General features: G+C 42.3%; 1 protein-coding gene across 7 annotated transcripts in view; it reads right to left on the bottom strand.

Moving 5' to 3' along the window:
- The window catches only part of LOC120826592 (ras/Rap GTPase-activating protein SynGAP), a 30,571-nt gene extending 16,602 nt beyond the window's left edge, over window positions 1–13,969 (bottom strand). For 2 of the 7 annotated variants that reach the window (XM_078081413.1, XM_078081416.1), the window contains exons 1-7: window positions 12,912–13,969; window positions 12,644–12,785; window positions 9,458–9,561; window positions 3,722–3,810; window positions 3,447–3,568; window positions 382–535; window positions 69–173 (exon numbers count right to left, since the gene is read on the bottom strand). In XM_078081413.1, the coding sequence (XP_077937539.1) occupies window positions 69–173; window positions 382–535; window positions 3,447–3,568; window positions 3,722–3,810; window positions 9,458–9,557 (570 nt within the window). In that variant the 5' untranslated portion in view covers window positions 9,558–9,561; window positions 12,644–12,785; window positions 12,912–13,969. Of the gene's footprint in view, window positions 1–68; window positions 174–381; window positions 536–3,446; window positions 3,569–3,721; window positions 3,811–9,457; window positions 9,562–12,643; window positions 12,786–12,889 lie in introns of all 7 variants that reach the window. The other 5 variants (XM_078081414.1, XM_078081415.1, XM_078081417.1 and 2 more) reach the window with 5 other exon arrangements.
- Window positions 13,970–14,311: the final 342 nt, after the last annotated feature.

Raw genomic sequence — 14,311 nt, 5'->3', positions numbered from 1 at the left:
CATTAACATATGACCTTAATATTACAACTTTGATCTTATCATTTTTACTACAATATAAAGTGATCTACCTCTACCTTGTTAGGTTTGACAGCTCGTTGTAGGTTTTCAATCCACTTGTCTCTTTCAGAAGCAGAACGGCAGGCAAAACATTTTGTCCCTGAATTGGTGGTCACCTTCAGACAGAGAAAAAATTCTCAATATTCATTATTTTGAAATATCTCATTATGGCTTCAAAGTGTAAGTTTTCACTTGACCTGATTTGACATGTTTACGTAGAGAAGTAAAGATACTAAGAACTTGTTCTTTTTATATATTAAATTCAGTCCATTAGCAGGGAGGTACAGTAAATTCAGGAATGAGGGAAATGGTGCTACATCACACCTCAAAGCAGTACTCTTGTCCTAAAATGCTCGAGTGGACAGGTTTGATTATCGCATCTTCGTCCAAAACCAGGTCCAAAGCCTCCGCAGCACTGCTGGGAGAAAGTAGGGATTCGTGGGAGTGGGATTCCTTGAAGCTCTGCATCAAGCGGGTCCTGGTGAGAGAAGAAATCAGAGTTGAGAATGTATCATCGTTGTTTATTTAATAATCTTTCAATTAACAATCCAGAAAGAAAAATTAAAATAAGAAAAAGGTACTATATCACAAAAATGAGTGACTGAAGCTCATAAATCCTCCTCCTGCAATTTCAATGTGATTTTTGAGATCTGATCCTTTTAAAATTAGTTTATGGAAAAGCAAAGTCTACCAGGTTTTCTATTTCGGTTTGTCTTCTATTGACTCAACTCGAGTGACTCACACTGCATGTTAGAAAAATTGGCCCATGTCATGTCGGTTTGTGGTTTTGTCTGGAAATAGTGAAACTTACATTTACTACAAATTCACAATTAAAAAAAAAATCATTTAAATTAATTCGAGTATAGACTACTGTGCAAATGGGGACATATACAAGCTGTTTTTTGCGGCTCGGTCTGCAGAAACGCTGTAATGGTGGACAGTGTATTGGACCTGATCGTTTTGGTAACCTTTAGAAGACGGCGGCTCTTTCAGGAAAAATAGAAAAGTGTTGGTGGAAGCTATACGGTGAGTGAACGGTGTCTCAGGCTAAGCAGGGTTAGTGGATCCCACTGATGGCATAAAAGGCTAGAAACCTTTTCTTTTTACATTTTCTGAAACTAGCTTTGAAGGATAATTAACAGAAAACATGGTGTTTATCGACACTGAAAAGCTGGAGCTAGTAAAAAAAGTGATTCAACAATTTAGGAAATACCCTTTTTGATTTTTTTAAGTTTGACTAGAGGATCGATAACACAAATTTTTCCACTACAAAAAGCAACTACTTGGCTTAGAAGGAATACTGGACACTTATTTTAATCAAATATGTCCACAAACACCTCTAATGCTAATGTAAACATGTTTTTAAATCCACACAAACACCTTTGGCCATTTTATTACTCAAAGAAGTCTGACAGACCTTTTTCTCTGGACAGAGCCGGGCCGGTTGAGGTATTACTCCATCGTGGAGTTGAAGCTGCAGCCAGCGTGCTGCATTATTAACACCGGCTTTGAACGCGGAGTGAAACGAGAAGCAGAGCGGCTTCAAAGAAACACCTGGTTATTATGCAGCAAACGAGGAGCACTAATTTGAGGCCAGATTTAATGCTGGTCAGAGGTGGAGTAAATCGTCTTGTTGGAGGAGCAGTGCCATTTGCAGAATGCAGTATATGAGAAAGGCTTTTCTTAAACCAACTTTGGCAGCAGCGTTTGAGCAGCTGCGTCGTAAAGCTAGTGTGTGAAGTTGGACGCCGAGGGTAGATTGCAAAGTCTATTTAACACTAGGAGTGGATTAACAGTGTGGGCAGAACTCAAACCAGGCTGTGAAGGCAGCTGTCTGAGGCAGTGGTTAATGGACGAGGTTAGAGGGGGAAAAGTCATTTTATCCCAGACACCATTCAGATAAACCAAACACCTTTTTAAGTGCTGCCTTCCCAGAATACATTTCTAATAATGTGACTCATCTTAAACATTTGGACTGGTGTGTACCAGTTCATTTTACTATAAAAGGATCTTTACATCCTGTGCGAAACAACACATTGGAATTGACTTCCACACCTGCCAGGTAAATGTCGCTTGTGCATCTCCTGTGGTGGGAGGGAACTGTGCTGTCAGCATTATGGGTTGACATTTTGTCTCTCCCACTCTACATCTTTACATTTCCCATATTATACGTCGAGAGCGGATTGTCGGAGTTGCATATCATTCTGGTCACAGCACACACCCTGTGGGGATTTGACCCCAAGCCAGAAGTCAAGAAAAAGCTGTCATGAGAGCCTCCTGGATGCAAAAGCCACCGCATCCTGATAACTGGAAAACAGAAATCCTACTGATAAATGCAGACCTGATGGAGTTCTAACAGTTTCAAATGTTTTTAAATGATCATAATTTCCATTTCCGTGTATATACAGTCAGCACTACAATCAGTTACACAAACTACAGCATACACTATGATTATATCCCACAATCAGCTTGTCCTCTAATAACAAACAACTGCAAAGCTTAAAGAGGTTAGTAATATTGTAGCTGCAGCTGAAAAATAAATGCAGTCTTTAGCAGCTTAAGTGAGAGATTTCAATGCAGAAGCAATTCTAGTAGGTAGTCACACCTAACCCAACAAAATCACACTCATTACACAACGCAGCACCTCAACCATCCGAGAAAGAACAGCTTTGATTTTTGATGGTTATGTAGCATCCAAAGCGTGGAGCTTTGCTTAATCCAAGTGCATAAAGAGCGATTTAAGTTACACGGCGTGCCTTCTTAAAGTAAAAAAATAGACATGGTAGGGTTACATGCAGAGCCACGGTATTCCTCCGTGTCATATACTTATTTCTCTCCCCGTGATTCATGCGAGGCTCTACAGTATCAACGATCAAATAAAGGTGAATACAGAAAAAGGCCTGCGCTCCTCTCTGCATGGCGTCAGAGTACGCTCCGTGGCTTTGCGTGGGTTTTCGCTGGGTGCTCCAGCCTCCTCCCACAGTCCAAGAATATGATTCTGAGCAACACAGTACCCATGCTGCTAGAATTTTTAGGTTGCTTTTTTAATTATCACATTCTTGCACGATCGTGATTGAACACAAAAGGTGACATATACGTTTACAGTCATGCATTAAGTCTACCAGTTATGGGTAATGGACTCATCAGAAAGCTACATATAGTCGACATATCTTGCTAATGACATGATGCTTTGGTAAAGAGAATAATTAATTCACAATAACCCGTAACACACGTAATGGTAACCCAACAGCACATGACATGTACATCAAGTGAACTGTGAACAGTAAATCACTCAAACATAGCAATATATTTCTTTGACTTGTTGGACCCATATGACACGCAGTTAACAGTTACATTTCACCTTGGATCATACAGAAACGGTATCTTACCTCTCTTGGTCAGCACTTCGAAACCGGGGCAAAATCATTTGCCTGAAGCTGCTGGTCCGGTCCAGTTTGGGCTGACTTTTGGCCCTCTTGATGGAGCCCTTCAGCCGTCGATTGAGAAAACTCTGAAGTTTCAACAAGGTTAAATAGGAAAAGATATAGTGTAAAAACGCTGTTGGAATAAACTGTACAATGCAATAAAATATCCGTAATTGAACAGTGCGTTTTCTATTTGAGCGGAAAGCTCACGTGTGTGTCAGGTGAGTTGCTGTACTCACCGGCTGTCTGAAGGGCTGCGGAGTGGCATTGGGAGGAGTCTCCATGCTCGACTGTCTTACAGAGGCAAAACTTGCCCTGCGGGATTGGTCTTTGAGAAAAGAAAAAAAATAGATAAATAAGAACATGGATATGAAATATTTATACTCACTCAGTTAACAAATGCATGAGCTCCAGACAAGTTCCTAAATGTCGATATTTAGAATTGTTGAAGAAAGGATAAAATATGTAGAAGTTAGCCATAGAAAAACATTGCCGTGCAAAAGCTTAATAATGTCATTATAATAATCAATAATAATGATATAATAATTTACATTTTTATATTCTTTACCTCAAAAACTAATAGTTATTGATAGCACATGAATAAAAGCATTGAACCCAAACAGGAAGATAAGCAGCATTGGAAAAAAACAAAAAAAAAAAAAAAGACAAACACATAAGCGATCACACCAAAAATGCAGTCAAAGAAGTGTGAGTGAAGCTGACTAACAAGGACCGACAGCTACAGTCTCCAAAAGAAATCAACACTGGGACAGCTACAGTGGAGAAAGAGGCCAAATACAATGTGAGAAGAATATTGGACACTTATCTGGTGGGAAAAAGTAACGATGAGTCAGAAGAAACTTTATAGTCTTCGTCTGACTTGTGTAAGTCAGGATGATGGATCTATAAAAGTGTAGACAGCTGACTTTCGGGAATACGAGCTGATGATTTCTCTACATTGCAGTGTGTTGGCTAAGAAAGAAGAGGCCAATGCACAAAACATCCCCGGGAATTCAAAATCGTCTTCTCTCCATATGAACAACGGGAACACAATGACTGTGGCTTTATATTTATATTTCCCAGCTCGGTTCCAGACCTCTGAATCACCACCCACATATTCAATTTGTTCAGGTCTGGTTTTATAACCAGTGATGTCATATTGCTTATTTTCTACATGTTGAAAAATAGTGACATGCGTGGATGAGACGTACGCCGCAGGACAGAAGCAGCTACAGAAATAACTTTTGAATTGCCGTATTTCTTTTAGTCTTTCAGTTAAGTTAAAATTATATACGTTTCAAGTTACGGGATAGTTACAGGATGTCAATACAAAAGGTTTATTGCAAAACATTGAAGCAATAACCTCAAAATTCAGTCTGCACTTTGCAACTGAACACAGTTAGCGGTGTCTCAGGTGTAAATGAGCATTTTTATTGCCTTTTGGCGGTTTTCAACATGGCAAATTAAAGCAAAAGTGCTGACAGAGCAAACACTGCTACACGTAGTTTACGGCTCTACGACGACGACGTGGCCCGGGACGGTGTAGCGGCCATGCGACCCGGATGCAGAGGGGAATGCATGAGCTCGCCAGATGGGCAAGAATTGATGTTCATTTTGCTCTGCGATTAGTCTTCAGTAAGTGAGCAATTGGAGAAATATATATATATATATATATATATATATATATAAAAAAAAAACATTTTTAAATCTTCACTCCCCAAGGGAGCGATTTGCAGCAGAGGAACAAGATACTCTTTCATTCTATGATTTCCATGCTCCCAAAACCTCTAAATAGGTGGCTCTCCAGGTTCCATTCTCAATCAAATCTAATTGTTTGGTATCCATGGAAACGACTTCAAGGGCGACTACTTGAACTGGGGAAGATATTTGCACAAAACTGCACAATAAAGATGATAAAAGACAGAAAGTAGCATGCAGCATCACACTGCGTTTCTGGTAACAATGAGGTGAGCGACCTGATCAGACCTGATCTGCTTTGATTTCTAATAGCATTACCACTAAAACGGTCAGCTGCTACATGTGGGGATTTAAGTAGCCAACATATTATGACACACGGATGTGTTGACATGGGCTATTCTGAATGTAAATTGCTGTCAGAATGGAGTGTGTGGGTGGCAACAGCCTCTAGCGAACTGTGATACAGAGAGGGGAAGGCTGGGAGTGGGTAATGGAAAAACATATTCAACCTTTAGTATACATCGTTCTATTAATACACATTTGGAAATGTTGTTCTACTTAAAAAGTTGAAAAGAAATCATTACCCTTTTCGCAGGTTACATTTCTTGCCATCTCTGCTAAGTGATCATTGCATAAGTGATCATTGCATAAGTGATCATTGCATAAGCAGCCTCGAGAAAAACTAACAATTCAGTGTATGTGCTATCAATTACATTAATTCAGTCCAAGAAGGCCGCTACCGTAACCATCCCTGGCATCACGTTACCTTACATTAAACAAAACAAAAAAAGCAGTCAGTGGACAGCAAAGGTCATTCTCACGCTCTAGTTTATCTTGTGATGTTAAACTGCCAAGTAACTGCTACAACAGTCAAATATCAGGGGTCACTAACATGACGCAAACCATCGGGATGGCAAACTAGATAATGTCAACCAAAGGAATGCATTGCATCTTATTTAGAAGTGATACCTGGGTCATTCGAAGGACAAGTGGCTGGTAGAGGCCTGACCCACGGGGGGAATACTACAGGGACAATTATACTGCAGTAGATGGCAAGTTGTTCTTTGCAGAGAAGGGACTTTTAAATTGCAGCTGGATAGAAACACATGTAATATTTATTCAAACACTAATAATCAACTCATAACATGAGTAAAATGCCTATATCTTTGGTTTGAACATGATTATGAATGCTTTGACAACATCTCAAAACACATTTAATCAGAAAGATAAATATCAGCATTTGCAAATTTACTCATGACATAAAATCTGCCTTGTTTACGCCATCGAATGAGGTGCTCTGAGACAGGTTTTTTTTTGCATGTTTTACATCATCTTATGATTTAGGTCTCACCATTCACTGCGTTTAGGGGGAAGCTCAGCCCTTGGAGAAAAGTGAGCAAGCTTCATTTTGTACAGACTGTCCGCAGTGTGGCTGGTGCAGGGGTCCACTTTGTCCTGGTGGGACAGTGTGTCCAGTTACAGATAACACACACACACACACACACATTCTCTCACACGCGCACACACTGGTCTGGAGCATCTGACAACGAGGAGCCTCTGGTGACTCACAGGCGGGCCTGTCGGGGCAGATGTCACATTTATGTCATATGGAAGCCTCCCTAATTGCCATATTCCGACTAGTAAATACTGTTCATGTCAATAACAACATGGTAATTACGGCTTTGAATTTGTTATTCTTCCAGCTCCAATACGTCCATGTGCCATGGTATCCTGACTAAATCTTATTCTAATGTGGTTGTGATGAAAAAAAGGTTGTTAAAAAGTCAAATAAATGCCAGGTTTGTTATATTTGGACACTTAATTGACAACCATATATGCCAGAAATTCAGCTTCATGTCCAACAAAGAAATGACTTTAAAATCCCACTGAATGGTTCAGGGCCAAAACACTCTAACCAACACAACACCTCAGGTCGTCTCTGGACAGGTCTGCTTTTAAAACTCTCAGAAGAAGCGTTCACTTTTTCTGCTCCACATATCTGAAACAAACGGACAGACTCTCGGCTGCCACAAATTAAGACTTTTTTGTTTGCTGCTGCCTTTATTTGAACCAGATTCAAGGACGATGCCTTTTCAAAACCTTTTAATTCAGGGACCTAAATAATGATCAAGATAGAACCTTGGAACCTAAACAACGACCAGTGAAGACTTAAAACATTTTACTTCTGTTAATTTGGAAGAGGATCAGGCAGCAACAAAGTCAATTTCCGTAATTGTTGACCCTGTTGGTAAATTGTCTTTTTGAAATGTGTTACAACTGAAAGGGTCTTATAGTACAATTTTTGTAAAGTGATTTTGGATGTGATTGATTAAGTCCCTAGAAAATATTGTCCCAAACAATTTCAGAAGTCTGCATGAAAAATGTAAACGCATTATCCATAGTCCATGTTAAAGAAGCCAACTGGAAGTACAATTTATCAGCAAAATAAATGCATCATAGCATCACAGACACTGCAAGTGTTTGCAGACAGCAAAGGCCATAAATTAATAGCAAGCTGTCCAAAAAAAATCGGACTACATGACAGACAGTTGTGCGATGTTGCTGTATCAACCCTTGACAGGCTGGAGGCGTCGCCCCGGGAGGTTTTGACTCGGTTCAAGTGCGAGCAGAGATTTCCAAAACACAGGATGACATTGGAGATGCCGCGCGCACACGCACGCACACACGCACACGCGCACACACACACACACACAAAGGGCTGCTTAAAGTTTACGCATGCTGTAGTGAAGGTGGCGCACGCACAGAAAATAACATAATTCGGATAATATCGGCAACTCAGAATCCTTTTAAACAGATGGGATGACAAAATACATTGTTGAAGGCAAAAGCTAAACTAGCACATAAATTTAAAATAACACTGCAGTAAAAAAAGAAAAAAGGGATGCTGTCAAGGGTCATAAAGGGTTTGTTGGATTTGTGTTATGAACAGTGGAGAATAAAATACATGTTACAAGTGACACTCCTGACGGTGTTCAGAGCCACTCTGGAGCTCCGTTTAGAAACAGCAGTGTAATCAAGACAACGTTAAAACGCACAGAAGAGGAATAGCAGCAGGATTTCAAAGCAGTGGTGGGTGGAGGGGTAGAGGAAGCTGGGCTGTGTGGGCGTGAGGGAGCCACGGGAAAGAAACCTTATACCGGCTCGATATTTTCGGCAGAACAGAAAGAAAGACTCCCGACATCCTTCGATGTGCTAAATGCAAAAACCCATCAAGCGCATGAAGGCATAAGAACATTGCTCTGAAGGAAAAAACAATATCAAGCTGCCCTCCATCACGAGTGTTTTCAGCATTCCCGTCTTTCTCCTGCTTGTCCCTCTGCCTGTGTGAGAGCCAGCCAAGGGGAGTGTGGCCTAGTTACCATAGGAACATGTTCGCAGCTTGTGCACAGCTCTCCATCAAGCTACCTTCATTTTTACTACTGTATTTAGAAGCATTTGTGCCGGGGTTGTATACGAGCAGAGACTATTTAAATCAGCTGAAAATTGTGAAAAGGAAAAAGGAGACGAAGCAGTAATTTGGAGTTCTCAAGACCGCACTGAGTTGCTTCTGTAGCATCTCATCGCTGTTAAAACAAAAGGTGATTTTCAGCTAAGAATCCCTGTGCAAACTGAAGTGACGTTTTTGTTCCTTATTGCCAACACATTACCGCGTAGGTCTTAATGTTTGAAATGAAACAACAGCTTTAAACGCTTTGCTAACAGCAAATTATTTCTCTTCCTGTCCCCTGAGGGAGCTGCGATGGCCGCTTTCATCTGGAGAAGTACAGAGCGCATGGAGAGGAGGAAGACTGCAGTCTATCAAAGCCAGAGTAAAAGGCAAACGGCGCGATCAAACAAAGAGAATGTCAAAATAAATCTCTGGCACTGTAACAAAGCAGGGCTCAGAGGGTCAGTGATGCTCCGGTGGAGGGTTGAGCAATAAAAAAAAATAAAATCTTCAATATATTAAGGATTTTTTGTAAAGCTTTACAAAGACTGCGGCTTCAGTCCTTTCCAGGCTGAAAAGGACTGGAAAGTAATAGCGGAGGGAAAGGAGCGGAGTGCCGGGGTTGAAGCTGGAGTCTGTGTTTGACCTTCCATTCAGCATCGGCAACAGTCGTGTCGAATTATATGTCGAAAAAAAAAAAACAGCGTGCTGAAGGGGAACATATAAAAACGTACAGAGGAAGATCTCTTTGGACCATGACAGACAGGGAAAGAGGCTGCAAAAGTTCGGTACAGTTGACAGAGAAAAGTAGACTTCTAAACTGACTCACTTGGGGTTAAAACTCCAGGTCCGCCGCAGCAAACCTCCGCTTGACCAACCAACCCAAACTGACTGTGATGCGGCAGCCACGTCTTTGAAGATGTGTCCATGCAGCTATATCGCATAGACAAGGTGTTTTTTAGTTTAAGATCCACACACACAGTCACTTTAAACATTGGCAAGAAAAATAATGTTATTGTGCAAAGAAATTCAAGATGAAGGAAAGAAACGTTAATGCAAAAAAACATGATAATTTTAGTTTAAATGTAAATGATATACTTGTGTTAATTACAAGCAAAGTTCAACTTATAATAGCTGCCCTTTATAGCAGTGTATTATAAATGTCATGATGCAGCTTAACCACAAGCTGTTTCTATGATTAATTGATAAGCACTCCTACCAACACATCAGTGTTTAATGTGCCCTGTTCTCCGATTGGAATTCAAGGAACTACCAATATGTACGTTTTTTAACGGGTGCATTTGGAAAATCTGAGGTGGCTAACTAGTGGCAATGTAGGAAGACACAGGCGAATAAAAAAAAAGGGTTGTTAGGCAGTTCTGCTAGAAAAAAAAAAGATTATAAAGTGTCAATGACTGTTGAGTTAGAACGGAGGCTCAGGGTGGAGAAAAATTACTAGAAGTGTAAAGTATCTTTTGTTTTCTCCATTGGGCATCTCAAAAAAAAATGACGATGACAATGAAAACAATTTGAGAAGATTGCAGGAACGAGAGCTCGCTGACAGCAGAACCCACTTTTATTTAGAGAACATTCTGACAAACAGGCTGACAAAGCCGCTCTGTCCTTGGCAGCGTGAGGAAGCCCCCCTCCACGCGTTGCATTGAAGATGGCTCAAGAGCTGCAGAATTACGACGGAAACTTGGTGTTGGAGTGGATTCAGATCTTTGCTGGCTGTCAGGCTCCCGGCTGACAACTGTGGCAGAGAGGCAAGGAGTCCAGATGCTCAACGGTTCACGAGGAACACAGAAAGATTGATAGATGTCCGTGACTCTCACCTGTGTATTTCAGCTGAACTAAGACAATAATTCCACAAATAGATGTATGAGATAGATACATCATACGGAGGAGGATGAGGAAACCCTGCGAGGGGAAGTGAGTCAGAGTGAGCCGGACTTCTCGTTCTATCGAGTGTTAAGCCTCAGACATTTCATTAACTGAAGCTGCCCCCTCGCGCTCTACTGCATTATGGGGTTTTTTAGCTACATATGTAACCGCATTGCAAAACAATGTACTGTAAAGGAGAGGGCCCTCCAACCATACTTCTACTACATTACGCTGTCCAAACACAAAATACCTGCGGCACAGGAAAACGGTCACAGCAAAACTCCCACAAGCGTGTCCTATCGCTTCATCTCACACACACACACACACACACACACACACCTGTGCAATGTCCAGTGAAAAGAGGCAAATGGGAGTCAGAGTAAACTCATTTGAGGGAGGAATAAACCTGCATAATCCCATTTGATCATTTCAACGTTGTCCCTACTTAAAGAGGACATGAAACACATATTTGGCACTGGTTGTGCCCAAATATATTTGGAAAAACACCTTGCGTAAAATCAGATTCAGAAAGCTACAATAAATGTCTCTTTAACTTGTAACTTCGACAAGGACATCTAGCCAGCGAGCCGCCATGTTGGAGTGATGTTGTTGCATTTATGTTTGAAATCGTCGCTTAACATGACAAATACTTGGCAATTGACAGAAATCCAGAGACGAAACAAACCACGAAACAAGACGCATAGAAAGAAATGTGTTAAAAAGAAAAAATCTGAGATCCTAAAACCAGGACAACAGGAAAAGTTACCAGACACTAGAGAAAGGGTCCCGGGGATCTCTGGTGGGAGGTCGGCTCTGTTTGGGGGAATAAACGGTGTCTGGGTAAGCTTGGTGTGTCAGAGGGAAAGACAGAGGTGTCCCTCGTTATTGTTTTGGTATAATTGGTGGAACGGAAAGTTCTTTTGTGGCAGTGGTTTTGGTTTGCTAATGTTGAGCTGCTAACTAGCCAGCGGAAGATCCCAGCAAAGTTCCATGTCAGATGGGGAGACCCTGTTAAAACTATGCGTGGCGCCTCGGAGCCTTAGAATAGCAGCCTCCCTTTAGTCATCGGTCTTGTCCCGTACGAGGTTTATGTCGACTCAGCCAAGACAACCAACCTTGCGTCATAGCAGGAGCACTGCGACATGGTGGCTTTTCCAAAGTTACAAAGCTTCATTTATCTTTTAAATGCTTACCTTAGTATCAGGAGTTATAGTTATTGGAAATCTATTTGCGCTATCAGCTTACCTGGTTGACTGCGTATCTAATTTGCATAAACTAAGCTTTAAGGACCTCCAGTCTGTTCAGGTGCTTAATGTAAGACACCTAGAGATAACTCATTAGCACAATACACGTCAGTGAAACCAGTCTGAAACGGTAAGAAAGTAACTGCCAATCCGGTCCTTAAACTGACTTCATATTGGAAAGGGGAATTTCTAACTTTTATAAAATACAACACTTAAATGAAAATGAATCAAACGTATGTGGTTTTATATGCATGCATAAACATTCATTGACAAAAACATATGTAGTACATACAATGTCAATTTAGCATGTGATACTTAGGGCCTCATATTGTGCGAAGAACATGGTGCATATTCCTGAGTCTATATGTTGAAACCCTCCATCAACTGCCATATCAAACATTCATCTGGACATTGCTAAAGGAGAGGAGTCTTGCCGTGCAGCAAACCAATCACAACAGCGGCCCATTTCGCCTTTGTGACAAATTCACCAAACCTACACATATTTAGAAAAATGTCTACAATATAAACTGGTAAATTTAACAGATGACCGACATGTTTCACAAGGACCCGGCGTCTATATACAATTAGGCAAAACCTTACGGTCATCAGGGGTCATCTCTGATACCTTTTTATCAAAAAGGTGAAGACCCAGCTACTGCCCCACTTGCACACCTGAGCAACGTTGGTGGTGGCTGATACAGAAACTCCCGCTGGTAGTTGCAGAAAAATATCCAAAAGCTGTGAGGTGGACGAGCAGCTTCTGAAGCGTGATGAGAGCGAGCCTCTCCAGGCCAGATGCCACCAATGTTCAGTGACCACTTTGCTGTGAGATGGGTAGGTATTTGGACTATATCACTTTATTTCCCGCCCACACAAGCATCACTTACCCAAAAAAACAGGACTTCCAGGAGAAGAAATCTTGACAGCTTAGTTACATCTGAGGTTGCAGACACAATCCGGCGTGTTTCCAGGGCACTTGGGAAGGGGCTGAGGTTCCAGATCTACTTGGTAGAGTCAGTTGGTGCAGGCCTGAGACACAAAAGAGCACAGTTGTCCACTTTGAGAAATTGTTGCATTTCAATCTCGAGGCCAATTGTGCTCAATGTGAGCAGCTCCTCCCGTTCGTCACCTACGCTGCGGTCTGTCCATACGTGCCTTTTGTGAAGTGCGAACGCCGTGGAGGGGAACCGTGAAGCTGTCACAGTGATGTGGGGAGAGGGGGGGGGAGGCGGGGAGTCCGGAGGAGGAGGAGGAGGAGGAGGGGGGAGGTCCCGTCAACCTCCAGCTCAGTCCATCACGGAAGCCAAAGCTCGCCGATCAGCGGGGGGCCCCGTTGTGCAGCTCGGCGGCGCTGCTCTGCTCGTCCTCTCCTGCAGCTCGGTCGCAATCCAGGAACTGAGACGTGGTCTCAGTGCGGCTTCCTCGGCAATGAAGAGAATCGCCTCTGAAGGCGGTTTTTGTCATCTTAGTTGTTTGTTCTGGGCACGTGGGAATTCAAACAGCGCCCCCCCCCCCCCCTCTCCCCCCCGCGTTGCTGTATGGTGCGGCGATGATAAGGACTCTTATTAGCGCGTTTAGATCCACGGAGCCAATTAGTTCTTCATTTACCACTTAGCCTATATTAACAATTCAAAACACAGCGGGGATTGACGACCAAACACAGGTTATGCATGGTTACGACCACTGCACATAAATCCCCGCAGGTTACCGATGTCAATATGATGATGGTGATGATGATGATGATGATGATGATGATGATGATCAAAGCGATGCTGTGCGCCAACTCAGAGGAGCGTACAAACCAATACTGCAAAAAAAAAATGAGCGCACTAAAGACAAAACCCTAACCGCAAAAACATCCGAGAGGTATTTACAGTCGGTATTCCGACGGCATCGGATTCGTGCACGTTTTTTTTTGACGTGCTCGCTTCTTCGCCGGAGCTCTTGATCTTGGAGAGCTGGTGTACTTCACCCCGCGCGGCGCAACGACGTCCCCGTAATCCACACCTTCACTACGGGGGGGTCCGGTGCTACATTAACGCGGTGTCCTTTGCGCTCTTTTGTTTTTAGTCCGTCGCACCTGTTTTGACTTGACGGCTAATGCGTGAGAAAAAAAAGGTGGTCGGTAAACGTGGAAGTGTGTCCCGGGAGGGCGGAGATAGCGCGTGAGATACAGAAACCAACGCCTCCGAATGCGGCTCGAGTCCGCCCTGCGCTGCAGTTCGTTACACCCGGATATCAGAATAAATAATTACGATAGCAGTGTGAAAAAGTTCATCCAAGTTACTTCTGCAACATGCGTAGTGGGGGTCTCCCACAGTCACATGGGGAGGTTGCACCCTAAAAGCTTCAAGCTTGCACGTCGAAATAACATTTAACGTGATCATTTTTATCATTCTTAGTATGTAAGCAAGGGCCCAGATTCAGAGTTTAGCAATAGTTTTATTTAACATTATGTGCACAGCATGATTGGAGACATTTTGTTAATTCCAATCAGCCACAGAGACCAATTGGACATGTCAATAGACTACTAATACTCACAGGCCTGTGTAACA

This window comes from Gasterosteus aculeatus, chromosome 10 (genome assembly GCF_964276395.1).
Source record: "Gasterosteus aculeatus chromosome 10, fGasAcu3.hap1.1, whole genome shotgun sequence".
Lineage (NCBI taxonomy): Eukaryota > Metazoa > Chordata > Actinopteri > Perciformes > Gasterosteidae > Gasterosteus > Gasterosteus aculeatus.
This window is presented reverse-complemented; position numbering and strand designations above follow the sequence as displayed.